Genomic DNA, 19523 nt, shown 5'->3' with positions numbered 1-19523 from the left:
GTCCTGCTTCATTAAATACAAAAGAAAAGAAAAAAAAAAAAAAACAACAGACACACTGTCAAAACTAAAAAACAGACACACTGTCAAAACTAATGTAGCTGTAGCAAAAATCTTTTAATGTAACCACAGCAATGGGTAGAGGGGAGATGCTCTTGAACTGAATCACGTACCCTTGTCAAAAATAGTTTTTGAGATACCCAGTGTCCCCGTCAGAAGCACTTCTTAAAAATGCAGGAAGGACCCCACTCTTCATACTCCTTCCTGTAAACCCAAAGCTTCTGGAAGGAGTGGAGCGAGGCCAGGATGGACCCACCAACCCAGACAGAAGACTTCCTCTGAGGTGACGCCGTTATGAGGACTTTGTCGCTGGGCCACATCCTGCTGAGTTCACTCTGGAAGCGGTCAGGAAAGCCTTCCATCATGGTGCTGCCCCCACACAGCAGGACGTTCCTCACCAGCTTCTTGTTGATGTCAGCATCGCACTTCTCGAGGCAGCCGAGCGTCAGCTGCGGCAGCCCAGGTTGCTGCGACCCAAGCAGGGATGGCTTGAAGAGCGCTTCGGCGCACAGGAACCTCTCTTTGCCGACCGTGATGAGGTGCCCGTCCGGCAGCTCGTAGTCAGCTTGTTGTTTCTTCAGAGGCAAATTCAAGTCCTGCATGAGGTCCAGAGAAGTGTAGCAACACCTCTCTTTGAGGTCTTCGATGATGTTCCGCTGGTACTCCGTAAACGTGTACCCGGACTCGTTCAGTAGCTGCATGAGGTAGTTGGTGATGTCCAGGCCAGCGTAATCGACGCTGCCCGTGATGCTGCGCAGCACGTAGCCTTCGTAGATGGGAACCACGTGCGAAGCACCATGGCCACTCTCCACCACCAGACCCGAGGTTTTCCCGTAAGAGTACATGGACAGCTGGGACTGGTAGGCGAGGTGCACGGCGGGCACGTGGAAGCCTTCAAACATCATCTCCGCGTATTTCTTCTTGTCTGCCATGGAGCACAGGGGAGGCACTGACAGCAGGACGGCGTGGTCCTCCGGCCAGATCTGCATCTCCGTCTGGAAAATATACTCCAGAATATCCTGGACAGACTGCCAGTCCACCACCACGCCGTGCGTTAAGGGGCTGATGAGATTTAAGGGCACGCAGGTGTCCTGGAGCACTCTGCCAATGAAGGTCTCTTCTGGTTCGCCCTGGGTTTCCTGTGGGTGGTTTCCAACCGAGGAAACGATATGGGAAGGCCACGGCTCCCCTGCGAAGCCACACTTGAAGTAACCCGTGCCCATGTCCACGACTACAGCTTCAGTTCGCTTCACCACCTCTAGGTAACCCTTGGTCTTTGACACACACCTGTCCCTGACTGGTTTCGAGTGGCTTTTCTCTGGTGCTGCCTTCCCTGCGGGCCCATCCTGCACAGCCGTGGCGTGGGTGCAGCTGGGGCTGGGCGTGCTCCTCAGCAGCATCGCTCTGCCTCTGCTCCTCCCGGGCTCAGCACGAGCGGACAGAGGGACAGAGGGACGCCCGCCTGGGGGCCTGGTGGCAGCAGTTGCGATGTCACGGACTTGTGACATCAGGCGTGGGCTTGACTGTGAAAGCAGGTGGCTTTCCCTTCTGGGTGCTCTGGCACGTAAGACCGGCGTTCTCCAGCATTTACAACTGCTGCTGTTCCAAAGCAGCTCCTACTGCTAAGCTCTAGCACTATTTCACTTCGGGAGCTCGGTTTGACCATGCCAAAAGTGAACCCTCACACTGTGTAATTCCCTTTTTTCAAATCACGTTTTCTAGGTGAAGGTGTATTAACCCAAGTGCCAGCAAGAACTAAAGGGAACGTGAGCAGTGTTTGAAATTAGGACACAGCCACCCCCTCACCGTTACTGTCCTCCATTTCACACGAGGTTCTTCATTCTTTTCCAGCAGCAACAGGACGCTCTGCCCCATCAGTGTATGCGGTAACACAGCGCTGTGCAGCTGCAGCGTGGAAGCAAAGGACGCTCTCTCCCGGAGTAATACAATCAAGATTTTACAAACATTTTCCTTGTGTGAGAGGTCTGCGTGCTCTTTTACTGACAGCCATTTCACCCAGAGGGCGTCTTACTTAACAAGTCCAAGCTGTGCTTAGCATTAAATTTGACCCTACAAACCGGTTCTCGGCCTCGGAACAGATTTCCTTTGCTACTGATCTGCTGCCTAGCCAGGAGCTCACACCTTGGCAACAGTCGGAGGCTAAAGACTCACCAAAAAGCAGGCCTGGAGAATCGTGGCAGCGTCGGACCACACTGCAATGTCTGTGAGCCTTGAGAGCATACTGCTCTGGGGGACAGCAGAGCTGACCGTTGTGTGCTGTACATGTATTTTACATGTAAATGGTTAAATATGCCCTTGTGCGTGAAGAAGTCAGACCTGCCCCTCCTGACGTCTGAGCAGTAGGTGGCCATTCAGCAGCACCGCAGCCTTTGAGCAGAGCTGGGGCAGTGTGGTTGGGGTGCTGCAGCTGGTGCTTCTTCCCTGTATATTCTCGGTACACTCCTCTGACAGTTTTGTTGCCAGCCACACCAGCCCCTCCAACATTGTGTCTTCAGAAAAGCCTTTGACAGGCAGGATACATCGAGAGAAAGACCTCTAAATCATTGCTTCTCCCCCTTCACTACTGAAACCTACATCTGGGCTTAGCACCTCAACTTCTGAAATAAAATAAATCTGTTCATCCAAACAAAACACTGCTCCCACGCTTCCATTCATATACGGATTAGCGTGGCAGCGCCGTGACAGAGCTGCAAGCACCCTTCATTTCAGAGGTCACTTTATTAAATTTTTGTCTGAGCTCTGACAAAGTTATCATGCTGCTGTTTGCAGGCTCCATTTTCCCTTTAACATTTCTCAACACAATTAACAAAACGCGTACATGTCCCCTTAACATTTCGAGGTTGTTGCTTTAGCCTGAAATCCGAACACGTGGGTTGTCGGGTGATTTCCTGCAGCGTCATTTTGGCCAGTGTTTCCTGAGGTGCTCCTTTAGCTGTGGGATAGTGGATAGCTGCTGTTTGCAAATATGGCATCTGAGGGGCAATTTGAGAAGTTCAGAGGCATGATCTTTCACTGTTACCTTTCCCTTGCTTCTTACCATCTCTATCACATCTGAAATAAAACCAGAGACGGGAGATATTATGACTGTGCAATACGATGAAAAAAGCTTGACACTGCAGAAATCTGAACGCCACTTCACACGCACAGCAAGTCATTACTACGTTTTATTTTAATCCATCCACACAATTTGGTTGACTTTTAGTTAATGCTGTTCCCCAATATCTGAAATCACCCAAGACCTTTCACTTACTGTGATTGAATGCATGGCTTACGCTTCTGTTGGGAAAAGAAGCCCACAGGTAAAACACACAAACATGATTATGTTATGAAATACTTTTTTAATCGTTACCTTGGGAGTTTAAGAAGTATTCTGTTGTAAAAGAGTTCCAGTGCTTTTTGGTTTTCAGGGCAGCAGAATCAAAATCCTGGCTGATTACATGCAAATGCAGGTGACTAAAACAAATATACAGATAAGAGAGAAGAAACGTGTCAGTGCACGAAGTACTTTTGCAGCAGTATCAGGTAAAGCACGGTCCAGTTGAGTTGGGCTGTCAGACTTACGGATCAGTCTTATTTCATCACGTTTGACCCATAGTTCTGCCACAGAAGAAGCACAGTCCGTGTGTTCAAATACTGTCTCATGCCAAGCCTTCCACTTAGGCAGAGTCGCCACCCTGCACATCCCACTAGCACGTAACTACAGTCTGTATTCCTGCGGGTCTCCAGAAAGGCAGAGACGGTGTTTTTAATAAACAAAAGGATTAAACTTTGTAGAGTGTCTCAGTGGGACTTTACCGGTGACTCGAGGCCCACCCCGAGAATCGGAGGAAACTCAGGAGCACTGTGACTGCAATACCCAGATCCTCTGCAGGCACTCGGGCACTGCGCTGCCTGGACTTATTTACACACGAGATTAAAATCCTTGCTCTGTGTCAGGCTGCACTTGGCTGGCTTAAGAGTCACTCTGATCCCGGATACGCGCCCTGGGAGGGGGGACGGCATGCACGATGGCCGTGCCACCCCTTCCACTGGCCGGGCACAGCGTACCACGCCCCAGCCCCACAACCCTGCTGGGGCCCAGCGGGCACTGCCCACCTGCTTCCAGACGCGCGTGGAGCCCGCCAGCACGTATGCAGCAGCAGCACGCTCACAGCTGCACCCAAACGCCTCGGACACCGGTCAGTTTTTAGCACTTAGGAGGACTGGTTATCCTTCAGCAATGCCAGATTTAGCCCCAAGCCTGTAAATCCAGAGCAGGGGCTCCAGCTGAGGGCTCACCCGGGCCTTACCTCATGCTGGGGATAGCGTGGTAGCCCAGCCGGAACTCCAGGCTGCCTCGAGCAGGGCACTGGTCGATCATTTTTTCCCCAACTGCATGCATGTGTTCCAGGAGCCCAAGATGCTCCCTGGTGACCGCCTTCAGGCTTGGAATGGATTCCCATGGCAAAATAAGCCAGTGGTAGCGTGCTTTAGGGTATTTGTCTTTGATGACTACAGTCTTCTCGTCTTTGTAAACCTAGCAAAACAAGAAACTTGATTAGATGCTGATTGGAAGCTAAATGCCTTATCCCTAAAACCACTGCAGTGAATTTTGAGTGAATTTTGGGGTGTTAGCCATCTGCACGTCCCATCACGATTGCAGAAGTCCTCAAGCACGTGTTTGTGTTGCTAGTGGAACTGGGCCTGCCAGGAAAAAAAAGCCAGGAAAAAAAAATCCTACATGGCAAGAAATACCAAGCAGCAGGGCATTCCACGTCAAGGAGGACCGTGACCGTAACCATGCTGGCCCAGCACGTCCCCTCTTCCACAGCAGGCAGCTACGGCGAGAGACGATCCCACATCCTCCTTTACATGCTTCAAGGAAAAAGCCTTCTGTTCCTATGCAGCAAGGAGTACAGCGGCCACTGCTACAAGAGGATGTGAAAACTCTTGAAAATCACCAGGGCTCACAGCAGTGAGGTCCAGGAAACCCTGCTTCCCCCGGGCTGCATTCAGGCCGTGTGGTCATTGAAGCATACTCAGGGCCCCGTGCTGAATACAGAGCACGTAGGAATGCACTGGACGGCCTCACACTGAAGGTTTCTGGAGTGAAACACAAGTCTCAGGTGTGCTACAAACGGAGTGCTCAGCACTGTAGTCCTCCTCCTGCATTACAGAGCCAGAACCTTCAAATCTGAGCTACTTCATTTCATCCTACTTTGTAAGACCGTTCATTCATATAAAGGAGAAACGATTTCTGTCTCTCGTGCCCTCCTTTCCCGTGTTTTCATTTTGTTTTGCCCTCTGCTTCAACTCCATGCAGCTCATTGGGAGAAACAGAAGTAAAGCATGTGGAGAGCAGGGCGGGACAGCACGTCCACGGCAGTAAAAATGCGTCAGGTTCTGAAGCAGAAACTGTGAGCTGTCTCTCTGATCTCTTAGCAGCAAGTCTGTTGGTGAGAGATGGATGGTGTCTTTGTCATCTTTGCTAATTATTTTCATATGTTTATATAAAGAGCTGATCAGTCATGCTCTCTGGGAAGGAAGATTAAAATTCTGTCAGCACACAAATCATAAGACTAATTCTTTCAGCAGCAAGACTGCTGTCCTGTCTTTATATACACACTTCAGTGTTTGTATATGCAACCAGGGAGAACAGACAATTGTGACAAGGTGTTTCCAGAAAAAGACACCTTGTCGTGTCTTTAATAGTGATTAAGAAGCAAAGGTTCTGTGGTTTGTGTGTTTAACTCTGAACCACAACTAACAAACTAACAGTAAGCCACGAACAATTATTTGTGTTCTAACCTTCCAAGAACAGAAACAAGAAAACTGGAGGAACAAGTCGCCATACTGGAGCCCAACTCTCTGCTTTTCTCAAGCTCAGGGAATGTGGAGAGAAATTCCTGCTTTTCACATGTTTACAAATGGTTGGAACGTGTACACAGCTTGGAGAAATATTAATTTCTGGATTACCCTCATGTCTAATTCTCTCAAGGCAAAAATTCCACCGCAAGTGCTGTTTGATGCAGATTATCCTGCCTCTTTTGGAGATAAGCTATTAATCTTGTTTTCAGGAAGGAGTTTCTATACACTTGCAAAACTCTGAAATAAAACCAAAGTCTGCTTTTTACTTAGGGATAGGGAATATTCCCTTCAGGCTGTCAGGACACAATGATGAGAAAGCGCACAGGCTGCAGCCACAAAAGACGCTGTCAGATTGCTGCTTTCTTTCAGCAGACAAAGTCAGCCCGAGGAAAAGCGCGATGCGGCCCCAGGGAAGCAGAGGAAGGGAGGTGCGTCGGGAGCCTCTGCAGAAGGTTAAAGGAAGCCACCCAGGAAATCCCTGCTGGCGCGAGGAAATGGTGTGGAGCTGGAGCCAGGGGTCACATCCTGCCAGCTGCTGCACAGGTGTAGCAAAGTTAAAGTTTACTAGAAACCAGGAAGCTGCGCCGCACTTGGAGATAAGACAGTGCTGACTGCCAGAAAGCAGGGGTCTCCACTCCGTGCTCGCTTCAAATCGCAGCCCCGTTTTTGTCAGTTTCCCTGAGAAAACAAAGCAGCCACGCTGCTCACCTGCTCTCCCAACAACCTTTGTGTAACTGCTGGCCAAACTTGACAGCATAGGGAGCTCCGGGATAATGAAGTTCTGACATTCTGCAGGCTCCCAAAGGGACTGTAAAGACCCCCAGATTAATGCTGCTACGGACAGAGATGGAAGTGCAATTCAGCCCTTGTGAGGTACTCCCCCAGCTAATCTGATTATTAAAGTAAACTGTGGCATGAAAGGAAAAAGCTCGTTTAACTTTGTCAGACAGGAGCTGCTGCGAAGTACGAGTGCACAGTTCTCACCTGCATTTTTGGATCTTGCATGGAACTCTTCAGACCCTGACTCCAGTGTCCTAAATGTTCCTAAAGAACAGATGGAAAAAAAAAAAACAGATGCAAAAACAAAAACAAACAAACAAACAAAAAATTTTTGTAAGAGAATTAAGAATATAATGACGCATTTTAAAGCATTTTGTTATGTACTTTCATTGGAACTATAGCAACGAAACAACAGAACGAACAAAGTAACATGAAAAACAAAAGCTGATTGACACCTGAATTATTTCCTTTCCACGAACACCAACACAGGCACTCCAACCGTCCCCACAAAGCTGGTTCTTGAAAACAAGATGCTGCTAGGACTCAAAGCTGGAAACGTAACAGCAGGGAGCTCTGTGCCTGCTTGAGCTTAGTAACTGGCATGCAGGTTTGGGCACACGCCATCATCACACTCTCATGGAGGCTGATGTTCAAACATTATTCCAGCGCTGACAAAGAACCAATGAATTGTCATTTTTCTTTGCCCTTGCCACCAATACTGCCCTAACATAACTAGCCTCAGGCTGCCAAAGAAATAAAGAACCCATGAGACTGACACTTCCTTCAGGGTTTTGTTTTTATGCCTTCTCCTCCAGCAACTGCACTTTTGCTGTTCCAGAAGCACTAAGACGTCCATGGCTCTTTTTTATTATTATTATTTTGTCCATGTCAGCAGGGTTAAAAAGTTCCTTTCAGAAGATTTTGGCTGGTAACGTCAACGTAAACCCGGTTCTACCTTAAGGAACGACCAAAACCGGGAGGCAGGTGCAGAAGGCACAGGAAGAAAAGGGGTCAAGATGTTCTGTTCTCTGTGCACAAGCGTCTCGATAACCACTGCTCTGCCTGTAAGAGAGCAGATTTCATCTCAAGAGCCAGCACACTATTCTTGTGTGACTCCTGCTGCGCAGAGCCTCGAGGAGATCTGCCCTTTGAGCACAAACTGCAGCAGGAAGCAGAGAACGAACCCTCGCTTGCTACAGCAGGCCCCTTCACACACACTCACCAGCTCAGGTGAGCACGGACACGAGCAGCTTTCTCGGGAGCTGCGTGATCTCAGGAGCAGAGTCTCTGCCTTAGCACGTGGCAGCCCGTGTGCTCTCAACACGTGCAGCTGAGAAGCTGTCCCACAGGCAGCACCCACAAAAGTGACGATCAAAACCCTCTGATGGAGGAGGAAACTCCAGGGGGAACAGCAGAAGTACTAACACCAAGAGACTTGCCTTTTTGCTCGAAGTCCCCTCCTGTGGAGGCACGCTGGTCTTGCTTAGCTTGAGCTCTGCAGAACTGCCTTGTGTATCCACCACCTCTGTTTTCTTTGCCTTCCTGGGCACATTTTCTATATCATCGTTCTCAGAGGAGTCCTCACATGGCCTCTTTTCAGCTTGTACTTTCTCTTCTGCTTCTGTAACACTTTTCCCCGATTCTTCAGCAAATTGCACCGTGTAGGGGTAAAGCTTATTCACGATGTGCAGAACTTGGCCTGGCCTCATTTTCACCTCTTCATCCTTGCCAACATCCACTAAATCAACACTAGTTGGGTTGACTCCTATCTTTGGCAGAGAGAAAAAGATTAAAGGAAGTAAAAAAGAGAAAGAAAGGAAGAAAGGAAGAAAGGAAGAAAGAAATGCAGAAGATGCAACTGAAATCACCAGCAACTGCTGCTCAGTAGCCCTGGAACACCACTATCCAGTAAAGGAAACGTGTTTTGTCTTCACCCCCTGCCTGCCCCACAGCGACTCACTCCCAGGATCAGGAAGCCTGAAAGCTGGAGGCACCTCGCTGCCTGTCTTGCAATCGCAGCCCTTGGCTCTGTGTGGAAAGGACCCAGCAGCTCTACTGCAGCTGGCTACAGAGCTACAGGAAGACCTGTGCCTGGCTTTTCAAAATATACACAACCTACTGCTAAAATAGTAACAAAGTTAGCAACAATTATTTATGGAAAAAAAAAAAATAACAGTGGTTTTAAGAAATTATTTCAGTCCAATAACCACCAGAAAGCCTACTGAGTTCAGATTACTTCATTTCCTCTTTCTTCTCTTTTTTACTGTTTTGTTTCCTGCCCAGCACCTACCAAACTCTGTCCCATCAACGCATCCACCTTCAAATGCATGCGTAATCTCACTCTTTGGTTCCTTTCAAGAGAGCTGAGGCTCACAGCAGCTGGCTCACTAAGCACTCTGCTAAGGCTTTCAACACTCCCCTGTGTAACCAAAAGAAGGAAAGAAAAGCCAGGAAGCAGGTTCTTTGAGCCCTCAGAGGGCTCAACTACGCAGAGATAAGCTCCTTTGTCCTGGCTTTTTTTGTGTCCCAAGGCAGACTAGTAACTTTTCCCCACTCCACAGAGGACTGTGTTCACACAGAGAGTGAGAACACTTGCCTGTTGCTTTAAGAGAGACAAAATCTCTCAGCCCACCTCAGCTTGTGCAAAACATACACAGGTCTGTCTGTATTTTAAAGCTTTTGCTTTCATTTTGCATGCTACGCTGTCACTAAACCAGTTCTGCTATTGATTTTCCTCTAGCAGAAGCTCAGGACAGCACAATCGAAATGTACTTGCCCTTCCCGTTTCATCATTTTATGGATCCACGCAACTCTAAAATGGTTTTCCACCCAAAACGGTGCTTTAAAACTGAGAAGTTACCTGAAGTCCATCCGATAACTGAAAAGCAGCATTTTTTGCTCTGTCTCAGCCTTAGCCAACAACACGGTTGCGTGGGCAATCTAACGGTGACTGGCTGAAGACAGGTTTGGCCTAATCAAGAGGGTGACCTGAGGGAAGCCAGGAGTGCCTGGTTTCAGCAAATGCTTATAAATAAGTTTTAGGAAATCAGCTCTTGCTTGTGACTGATAAACCCTGACAGTGTTTCTTCAGTTTTGTCCTAGGGAACCTGTTTGTTTCACAGGATGGTACCGTGCCTCTCCCTACCCGCTGTCTGCTTTTACGAAGTGCCTGCCTGATCCCAGGCAGCACCTTTTCAGCCTACACTTACACAGAGTTTCACTGAAATTAAGTAAATTTCCACACCCCTGGCCAACTGGGCTGTTTAACTGACCACTGCAACCCTGTAAGGGGAGAAAACTCCAGAGCTGGCAGTGTAAATGGGCTAACATCCCCTGCCAGGGGGTCCTCCTGGCCCTGAAATACCAGTAGCGCTGCATTCAAATTGTGGTTAGGACCGACTCCTGTGAGAGCGTGTCTGCGAGATTTCTGCAGGATTCGCCACAGACCAGCAGGGGCTCGGGGCTTGCTGAGCTCAGGAGGACATTTTGATGGAGGATAAGAGGGCTGACCGGGCTGACGTGTTGTCCACGTGGATGGTGCTGCCGTGGACACCTGCAGCTGAGGACAAGGAGCTTTCCTTTCACACTACCCTGGGGACACTTTGTGAGTATGAGAGGAGGCCTACGCCCACCCAGTATGTAACACGAGGATGCCTTCGCTGATGTCTGACAGCACATCGCACCCTCACGACAGCCACATCTTTGCCTGCCTGTCCCTCGAAACAAAAACCCTCAACAGCTGCCCAGACCCGTGAGCACCGGGCGTGCTCTGACCCCTGGCAAAGAGCTGCCTCAGCTTCAGAAAGGCAAGACGAATGCCCAGGAAGATCGGCAAGTTTAGGGGAAGAACTACAAAACCTGCAAAGCGTGGAGCTGGGAAGAACAGGCCGAGGGTGCGCAGCAGTGCTCCCTGATGCTGCAGCCCCTGGCTGTCGGCGCAGCTGGAAGGAGCAGCGCTCGGACACCCACACAAAGGGCAGGTCCCTTCTGAGGGCCAGGCGTTGTGCTTTTATGAGTCAGAAAGCAGCGAGAGAAGCTCCAGACAGGGCGGTGAGGGCTGCCGCTTGCGCTATTTAGGACTGCACGTGCACCCACCCTACCAGGCCGGTACCAGAACGAGCTGGGCGGCGGTTTAACGGCATACCTGCTTCACCGTCACGTACCCCTTGCTGCAGTCGGCTTGGAGCTGAACTGGAAAAAAAAAAAAAAAAAAAAAAAAAAAGAAAGAAAAAAAGAACGAAAGGGTCAGAAAACGCGCAAACCGAGCGGGGGGTGCGCTGCTCCGCCCCGCTCCGTGCTCCTGCACCTGGGCCGGCCCCACCTTGCCGCCGCGAGCACCTCCTGTCCGTTATCCCCGTCTCGGGGCCGCGCCCCAGCACCACGGCGGCCGCGTGCGCCAGCGGCACCCGCCGGCCGCCGCCCTCCGCCGGCACCAGCCAGCACGCCCGCATGGCTGCCCCCGGCCCCAGCGAGCCCGCCCCGCGCCCTCGGGGACCCCCCCGCGGCCCGCCAGGCCCCGCCAGGCCCCGCTAGGCCGCGCTAGGCCGCGGCGGGTAGGCCCGGTTGCCATGGCAACGCGGCTCCACCAATGGGAGCCCGCCGCGCCCGCCACGTGACCCCCCCCGCCGGGCGGCCGCCTCCGACCGCGCCGAGCGGGGCGGGGAGGGCGGCGCCGATTGGCTCGCCGCTCGCCCCGCCCCTCGCTGCGATTGGCCGCGCTGCCCGCCAAGCAGCGGCTTCCGGGGCGGGGCGGCGCCGGCTCAAAAGCGGGCGGATGCGGGGCCCGGCTCGGAACTTTCCAGAAGGGTCGGGAGCGCTGAGGCGAGCGGAGCGGGAAGGGGAAGAGGAAGGGAAGGGGAAGGCGGCGCCGGCACCAGCACCAGCACCGTGACGGGGGCTCCGGGCCCGGCCCGGCGGCAGCACCATGGTGAAGGAGACGACGTACTACGACGTGCTGGGCGTGAAGCCCAACGCCTCGGCCGAGGAGCTGAAGAAGGCGTACCGCAAGCTGGCGCTCAAGTACCACCCCGACAAGAACCCCAACGAGGGCGAGAAGGTGGCTGGGGAAGGGGGGCTGGGGAGGGAGGGGGTCCCGGTGCCGTCAGGGCGGCTCGCTGAGGCGCTGTGTCTGTCTGTCTGTCTGTCTGTCTGTCCGTCCCGCAGTTCAAGCAGATCTCGCAGGCCTACGAGGTGCTGTCGGACCCCAAGAAGCGGGAGCTGTACGACAAAGGCGGCGAGCAGGCCATCAAGGAGGGCGGCTCGGGCGGCGGCTTCGGGTCGCCCATGGACATCTTCGACATGTTCTTCGGCGGCGGCGGCAGGATGCAGAGGGAGAGGCGAGGTACCGCCCGCCGGGGGTGGCTGTCGGGGGGGTTGTTCCCGCGGCAGCAAAGCCCCGAAAGGGCGGCGAGGCGAAGTGAGAGCGCTCGGTTCACGTGCTGGGTCTGCTGGGCGATATCTCGTGTTAATGCCTAACCCGACCCTGTGCGCGGACAGCGTGAGGCTGAGTAAGAAACGGTACCGTGCCTTGAAGCGGTCTTTTCGGCAGCCTGCTGTAGAAGTTAGCCCGTAAACGTTAATTTCTTCTTTACTTAGAGTTAAATGTATCAAAGTGCGGTAGCCACATCATTTTCAGTACGTGAAACTTTTGTTTTCTTGTGGTGTTGGGTGGAATCAGGCTGAAGTTGCGGTGAAATGATGCTCAAAAACTGAAGTCCGGATGGGTCACGCTGGGAGAGTGTAACATGAATTAAACCGCTTCAGAGCAGCGCTGGCCACAGCACTTCCTAGGTGTGATCTCCAAAAGGACAAAGAATTGAAAAGGCTTCATGTCAAAATGTTACATTTTTGTATCAGAGTCCTGTACCAGGACTGGCTACACTCCACAGAAAGAACCCCGCAGTTGCTACAGTTGTGATCAGTTCCCAGAAGTTCCCTCCTGAGAGGAAAAAAGAACCATGCGGTCTTTCAGCAGTGCCTCACGCTTCCCTGTGGCAGGCAGAACTTCTTCCTTAGTCGCAGTTAAAATTGAAATCTTGCATCTGAGACTTAAAGATAAAGCTTTTATATATTTTTTTAATGTGGTGTTTGTTTAATTTGTGCCTCCAGAGAAGGGTCTCTGGCTTAACCTAATAGAGAGGCATTACAGGCAATGCCATTAGAACTGTTACCTAATTATAATTGCAAGTGGAAAATAGCAATTGGCTAATACCAGCAACACAGCTAAACAAGATGCTAAAACTTAGGGTTTTTTATTGTGATTGGGGAGGGCAGTGGTGTTACCATTACTTTGAGTCCAGACACTCAAGTAGTTACACGTATTCTTTTACAGGCAAAAATGTGGTCCACCAGTTATCAGTCAGTTTGGAGGATATGTATAATGGTGCAACGAGGAAACTGGCGCTGCAGAAGAACGTTATCTGTGACAAATGTGAAGGTAGCTGTGAAGTTGAAACGCTGTAGCCTTTGTTTCTAAAGCTGCAGAAGTAGTCTCTGCTTCCTTGTTTCTTCTGGCAATGTGTAACCATCCATCCCTCATTCTCCTGCCAGGACGTGGAGGCAAGAAGGGCGCGGTGGAGTGCTGTCCGAACTGCAGGGGGACGGGCATGCAAATCCGAATTCACCAGATCGGGCCGGGCATGGTGCAGCAGATCCAGTCCGTGTGCATGGAGTGCCAGGGGCACGGGGAGCGCATCAGCCCCAAGGACCGGTGTAAGAGCTGCACTGGCAGAAAAATCGTTAGAGAGAAGAAAATACTAGAAGTTCACATCGACAAAGGTGAGGTGTCCTGCTGAGAAGCAGCATTAAACTTGCTTCTACTCAGACTGCCTTTGCAGCACTGAAATAGAAGCTTTAACAAGTACACGGTGTTGATTCGGTGAGTAACGCCCTCGAATACATAATGAAGTCGCTTGTTGCTGGCTCCAAAAGGAGATCTGTTTTTAGGGAGGGTTGATCACTTCTGTGTTAGCATCTTAATTTCTGTGCACATAGCTGAGAATGAATCCTGAAACGTGCTGTGCTGTCAGCAGTGAATTGTTTTTATTTAGAGCAGTTGTGTAAACGCTGGTCTTGATCAGGTAATGGGACTAGTTAAAACGTATCCCTTGTTGGTCCAGCTGCCCTGATGACTTTTTGTGCGTAGGGAAACCACGCAGACTCCGATCACTTCTGCTGTGTTTCAGTGAGAAGGGGAACCAGGTCTGCTACAGTAACAGGGTGCCAAGACGGTGCTAAGCCCCTAATGCTTAGAACTGCTCGCTGCGTAACCCTGACAGTGCTGCTTAGCGCAGGTGCTCTTGGCGTGGCCAAGTGCAATTCACAAACCCTCACAGGGCTCAGAGAATGCCATGTTGAGTGACAAATACTTGAGGAAGTTCTTTAAAAGGTAATGGGAGAAGTCTTGGAACTAGTGCAGCTTGTAAGATAAGCTGTGCTGACAAGCACATGGCTCGTACAGAAGATAATTTGTTGCAGATCTGTAACTATTTTACATGTATGTATAACCACACTGTACGCACTGCCCTGCTTTAGTTTCCCCTGGGAAAATCCTACAGTAATGCTAAACTTGAAGGTCAGGAGGGAAATATTACTGGCACTTCAAACAAGGAGACCCACTGAAAAGAGCTTTTTCTTCTCCTCGTAGAAAAAGACCGAGCTAGAATGAGGCAGCAAGAATTTATGTATCATGACTTCTGTGTCGGTGGTCTGGGTGTCTGAGATCATAGAATCATCTGAGTTGGAAGCAACCCACAAGGATAATTGAGTCCAACTCCTGGGTCCCCAAAGAACCACCCAAAAAAAAATCAGAGCATTTATGTCTTAGAGCGTTGTTCACATGATTCTTGCGCTCTGTCAGGCTCAGTGCCGTGACCACTGCCCTGGGCAGCCTGTCCCAGTGCCCGACCACCCTCTGGGTGCAGAACCTTTCCCTAACCCCCAGCCTGACCCTCCCCCGTCCCAGCTCCATGCCGTCCCCTCGGGTCCTGTCGCTGTCCCCAGAGAGCAGAGCTCAGCGCCTGCCCTTCCGCTCCCCTCGTGAGGGAGCTGCAGGCCACCATGAGGCCTCCACTCAGCCTGCTCTGCTCTGGGCTGAACAAACCAAGGGACCTCAGCTGCTCCTCATACGTCTTCCCCCTCCAAACCCTTCACCATCTTGGTTGCCCTCCGGTCCTAGGGAAAGTGATTCTTGCACCATGCAGTCACTGAGATCGTGTTTCATTAGTCTCTTTGCCACATATATTTATAGAACTTGGATTGATTGGTTATTCTCAAAATGAATTTTGTACGTACCGTTTGTTATCTTTGTAGTGCTTGCTCATACAGTGTCGCATTTAAAGATTTTATCTTGGCAGGTGGCTACTAGGAGCTACAGTTAGGCTTAATGATTTTGAGCTGTAGCCCAGGTTGGCAGCAGTAAGATCCGCTGGACGTGTGAGCTGATTTGAGGGGAGAAGTAATGTTGCGAGGGAAGAAGTTCCTAATGTTCTAATCTCACGATTCAGTGATCTCCCATTATCAGCTTGTGCCTATACAAGTATTCCTTGTTGCTGCCTTTCAATTAAAAAGCTGGAAAATGTTTTTGCTTTTCTATGACAGGAATGAAGGATGGTCAGAAAATAACATTCCATGGTGAAGGGGACCAAGAGCCAGGACTAGAACCAGGGGATATTATTATTGTCTTGGATCAAAAAGACCACTCTGTATTTACAAGGTAAGAACTTCAGAAGTCCTTAGTGTTCGCTCTTGATTTGCTTGTTTGCATGCCTCCTTGGTTACTGCTGACTTCCTAGCTCCTGGAAATGTGAGTAGGCAGGATCAGGTGGCTGGAAGTCACCTGTGAGTACTGATGTGTGCAGAAACCCCGGTGCAGTTAGCCAGAGCCACGGTTTTGAGTGTCAGACTGTGCATGAGTGGTTACCTGGGACCAGAACTCTGATGGCTTATTTTTGTCCATCCTTCTGCCCGCTGCCTTCAGTCCTGGTGTCCTCAGATAACCCTTGATATTACTGGTTTTGCGGTGTTTTGCTGAGCTCGTGCCGCTTCTGGGACAACTGGAATGTTCCTCCTCTCCCTTCGTAGTCTAAAATTAACTTTTCAGGCAAGTCTCATTCCAGAGACCTTTAAAATAGGGTGAGTGAAATAACTAAGTTCTTTAAATAGGCTTGAGGATTTCATAGCCCTTGGACATGCAGTGTGTCTGGACATCACTTGTGCTGCCGTACTGAAGCCAGAATGGGTGATTAAAATGATTGCTTTGTAATGTCCAGGTGCTTTGTGATTCATTGTACCTTCAGAACACATCGTGGCTGTGGCCTGCTTACAATTCCCTAGCACCAGGCTGTCAGAAGGCATGGCTAACAAAATAACTTATAGCTGGCTGATACACCAGAGAAAGTATTAATATACCTAAAAGGAAGGGATTAATTGTCCCAGCTCTTCCCTAGAATTGGGAAGGCGTGGTGAAGTAAAACTGAATGCAGATGAGCCTTAATATTTAATTCTTTCCAGTAAACACTTCACCACTTTGAATAGCTAGATTTGATGAGCAACAGCTCTCAGCATGGGTACTGTTCCCATAATGCTGTCTTGAGATGCTGCATCAATACTCAACACTACTTAATTGCCCAGACTTCTCTACTAAAGCTTGTCCTTTACTAAAGTTGGGCACGATGCTCTTACTGCTTCCCCCTTTCCGTGACTGTTTTTGATTGGTTCTTCCACAGACGAGATGAAGACCTTCTTCTGTCTATGGATATACAGCTGGTTGAAGCACTGTGCGGCTTTCAAAAGCCCATCACAACGCTGGATAACCGAACCATTATTATTACCTCCCATCCTGGTGAGTGCTGGCTTGCCTCCTGCTAGAAGTCCAAGCTGGAAGGAACAGGAACAGCCATGTGATATGGTAACAGACCTTACCTCATGGACATGGTTATATCCTGGGGGTACTCGACCTTAGAGTTGAAGGCTGTGGCTCTCTGAAAATGACTTTCAGCCTTGGAAGTGATGGAGCACTTAATGTACTTCTTATGCTTCCCAAAAGAAGCATAATTACAAGCCTACAAGAGTGTAACATAGATGTCAGCCTGCTTTCCTACTCTGGAGTTACCAGGCACTAAGTCCCTGTTACACTGCTGCGTACCAGTGTAGCTGTCTAAAAGAAAATGTAGATGGCTTCATAGACACTCAAGGGAGTTAGAACTAAAGCCGCTTCTGCTGCCTGCCTGAATTCCGTTCCTTTATTGCTTTTCTTGTTTTGTCCTTTCTTAGGCCAGGTTGTCAAGCACGGGGCTATTAAGTGTGTGTTGAATGAAGGCATGCCAATTTATCGCAGACCATACGAGAAAGGACGTCTTATCATCGAGTTCAGAGTAAGTGGGTCAGTGTGACTGCAGGGCGCAGCTCAGCACTGCATCATGTCCCTGCACCTGGTGCTGGGAGCTCTGACAGCAGGCTGTGTGCGCCACCCTGTCTGTCATGCCACATACAAGCACGGGGCTGATGTCACCTGCGGTGATGTAGCAGGTTTTGGCAGATCATTGACCGGTGGCTGGATGGGAAAAGGTAAGTTCAGGAACACCTGAGTAACTCCGGCTCTTGATGATTTCAGGTGAACTTCCCAGAGAGTGGCTTCCTCTCCTCAGATAAGCTGTCCTTACTTGAAAAACTGCTACCTACGAGGCAGGAAATAGAAGAAACTGAGGAAATGGAGCAAGTGGATTTAGTGGACTTTGATCCATCTCAAAAAAGAAAACATCACTATAATGGAGAAGTCTACGAAGATGATGAGCACCACCCTAGAGGTGGTGTTCAATGTCAGACATCGTAAAAGGGCCAGTGAATAACTTGTGATGCTTGTTTTGTATGCATTAGTGGATGAGTGAAGGACTACAAGCGGTTCACCCTCACTTCCTGCTATTTGTTGTTATATCCAGCCATAGTTGTTTCTTAAAAGCGTAAGGAAATAAACTAATGAAACTGACTTGGAAACTTGTATACAGCTCCAGGATGTGAGCTCAAACCAAGTTGATTGCACTTCACCCTTGCCTGTTGATCCAGAAAACTCCTTCACCTGCTTGTCTTTTATTTCAAGCCTTGTAATTCCTGTATGTGTGCAATTGCTGAGGCTTAGACTAAGATTCTGTGGTGGTCTTTTTTGGTATTTTCATCTTATACTCTGATAAAGTATGCACAAGTACTTTTAAATCACGGTAAGATAGAGCTAATCTTTGTACCTGTTAGGATATCATGTTAATGTTCTGGGCTTGCGCTGGGGATTATCAGTAGGGACTGGCTCTAACACGGCCCCCTAACACATGAAGCTGACAAGGATGTGGTCAATCTTCACAAGCCTGTTGAAGCCACATGATCCATGACTTCTCTCAAGTTTCTGCACATAAGGTCAAGTAGTCCTTATGCCAGCTTCAGTCTTGACCTTGGAGCTAGATGTGAAGCTTTGTTCAGTTCATGCTGGCTGCTCTTTGGCTGCTGTTCTGCATGATACTGTGTATAGAGCCAGTGGTCGCTTGGCTGCTGCTGCAGGAGCTTCATCCACTACTGTGCATGAGTAAAAAACAAAAAACCTCCAGGCCTTACCAACACACATGCGGTTTGAGTCTTATCACCCTGCTGGCATGTGAAGCTTGACTTTGCCCTTGATTACTGAAATCAGATACCCTACAGGGTATGTCGTGGAAAGCAGTACGGTCCCTACTGGTGTTTATATGTGAGCCTGCAGAAAAAAAAAAAAAAACTTACTGTCAGTGAGTATCCCGACTGACACATCTAGGATGTTCTGAAATTAATGTATTGTGTGCATTATTTTGAGCTGACTCTTGAAAATTATGTATGAATGTTCTAATTATTGTAGATGAAGCATTTCCAATATAATTACAAAATCGTTCATTGCCTCTTTTCTGAGACCAGATGTTGGTTTAAAGATACCACACCCCTCTTTTTAGGCAGCTATTCACAGAAAAATCCTGGCAAAACACATCTTTCACAGAATATGCTGAGCAGACAGGTCTGGATTTAACCTCTAGCATGGTCTTGTTTTACCATCTGGCTTAGGACACAGCTCATGTTTTCCGCCCTACTTTGAAGCAAAAGCAGGGAGAGAATTGTCATGTTTCTTTCCTCCAGAAAATGGCTGCTGTGAGGACAGTGTGTGTCGTATTTCTGGAAGCAGGTTGTGCAGCACCTCTTGACCTTGACTTAGAGGTGGGTTTTGTTGTTACAAGGACAGCTCATGAAGTGTTCCTTGAGCCTCAGCTAGAGCTCCCTTTCAGGCACACGCACAACAGAGAACCTGGGTCTTGCCTACACCTTTTTCCCTTCATCTGTCTCAGCAGGAATCAGATTCCGTAGGCGAGGTGTGTTTGTGAATTGCACTCATGAGCTCATTAGTCAGCTCTACCCCTACATCTAACCAGCAGGAGCCTTTGCTTCGTCAAGGGGGGGGGAGTAGAACCTAATCCTGCCGCTGCCAAGAGGCTTCCGCAGAACTGTCCCAAGCCTGAACTGCACAGGGATGCGTGAACTCAGGGCCAGACCAACCCCTGGATCAGAAGAGCCAGAGCCTGACAAACTCAGAAAGCAAAGTGCAGCACCTTCAGGATTACAGCGGGATGTTACTTTGCTTCAGAGGGCTGTGAATTTTAAAAAAAAAAAGAGTGTGAGGTGTCCCTGCCCAGGGCAGGGGGGCGGAACCGGGTGGTCCTTCAGCGGGCACGAGATGGGGGGGACTCCTGGGGGCTGGCTACAAGGGCTAGCTGGAAGCCAGTCACGAGTGTGACCAGGGACTGGTGTCTTCAAGG

At 49.7% G+C, this 19523-nt stretch overlaps 3 protein-coding genes across 3 annotated transcripts; 1 reads left to right on the top strand and 2 right to left on the bottom strand.

The window, feature by feature from the left end:
* Positions 1-209: 209 nt before the first annotated feature.
* LOC116500971 (actin-like protein 7A) lies at positions 210-1457 on the bottom strand. Its single transcript, XM_032206331.1, has one exon. It carries the CDS (start codon positions 1455-1457, stop codon positions 210-212), a length of 1248 nt encoding a protein of 415 aa, XP_032062222.1.
* Positions 1458-2777: 1320 nt separating this feature from the next.
* Positions 2778-11165, bottom strand: APTX (aprataxin). Its single transcript, XM_032206490.1, has 7 exons — positions 11027-11165; positions 10850-10896; positions 8145-8474; positions 6910-6969; positions 4368-4594; positions 3428-3531; positions 2778-3129 (listed from the first exon to the last, which is right to left on the bottom strand). Exons 1-7 carry the CDS (start codon positions 11154-11156, stop codon positions 2975-2977), a joined length of 1053 nt encoding a protein of 350 aa, XP_032062381.1. The 5' UTR covers positions 11157-11165; the 3' UTR covers positions 2778-2974.
* A 331-nt stretch (positions 11166-11496) lies between these two features.
* DNAJA1 (DnaJ heat shock protein family (Hsp40) member A1) lies at positions 11497-18610 on the top strand. The gene is made up of 8 exons (XM_032206104.1): positions 11497-11761; positions 11869-12046; positions 13037-13141; positions 13255-13482; positions 15304-15418; positions 16431-16546; positions 16978-17078; positions 17318-18610. Exons 1-8 carry the CDS (start codon positions 11630-11632, stop codon positions 17534-17536), a joined length of 1194 nt encoding a protein of 397 aa, XP_032061995.1. The 5' UTR covers positions 11497-11629; the 3' UTR covers positions 17537-18610.
* Positions 18611-19523: the final 913 nt, after the last annotated feature.

Source organism: Aythya fuligula, chromosome Z (assembly GCF_009819795.1).
Source record: "Aythya fuligula isolate bAytFul2 chromosome Z, bAytFul2.pri, whole genome shotgun sequence".
NCBI lineage: Eukaryota > Metazoa > Chordata > Aves > Anseriformes > Anatidae > Aythya > Aythya fuligula.
Note: the sequence above shows the minus strand (reverse complement) of the source record. Positions and strands in the feature narration are given on the sequence as shown.

Bases quoted from the DNA above. Each gene is read 5' to 3' on its own strand.
- LOC116500971 (XM_032206331.1), bottom strand. From the start codon at position 1,457: ATGCTGCTGAGGAGCACGCCCAGCCCCAGCTGCACCCACGCCACGGCT.
- APTX (XM_032206490.1), bottom strand. From the start codon at position 11,156: ATGCGGGCGTGCTGGCTGGTGCCGGCGGAGGGCGGCGGCCGGCGGGTG. The intron at 6,970-8,144 runs GCAAGTCTCTTG...TCTGTTCTTTAG, and splicing joins AGGGGACTTCGAGCAAAAAG to GAACATTTAGGACACTGGAG. The intron at 3,130-3,427 runs GTAACGATTAAA...GTTTTATTTCAG, and splicing joins ATACTTCTTAAACTCCCAAG to ATGTGATAGAGATGGTAAGA.
- DNAJA1 (XM_032206104.1), top strand. From the start codon at position 11,630: ATGGTGAAGGAGACGACGTACTACGACGTGCTGGGCGTGAAGCCCAAC. The intron at 12,047-13,036 runs GTACCGCCCGCC...ATTCTTTTACAG, and splicing joins GATGCAGAGGGAGAGGCGAG to GCAAAAATGTGGTCCACCAG. The intron at 13,142-13,254 runs GTAGCTGTGAAG...TTCTCCTGCCAG, and splicing joins TATCTGTGACAAATGTGAAG to GACGTGGAGGCAAGAAGGGC.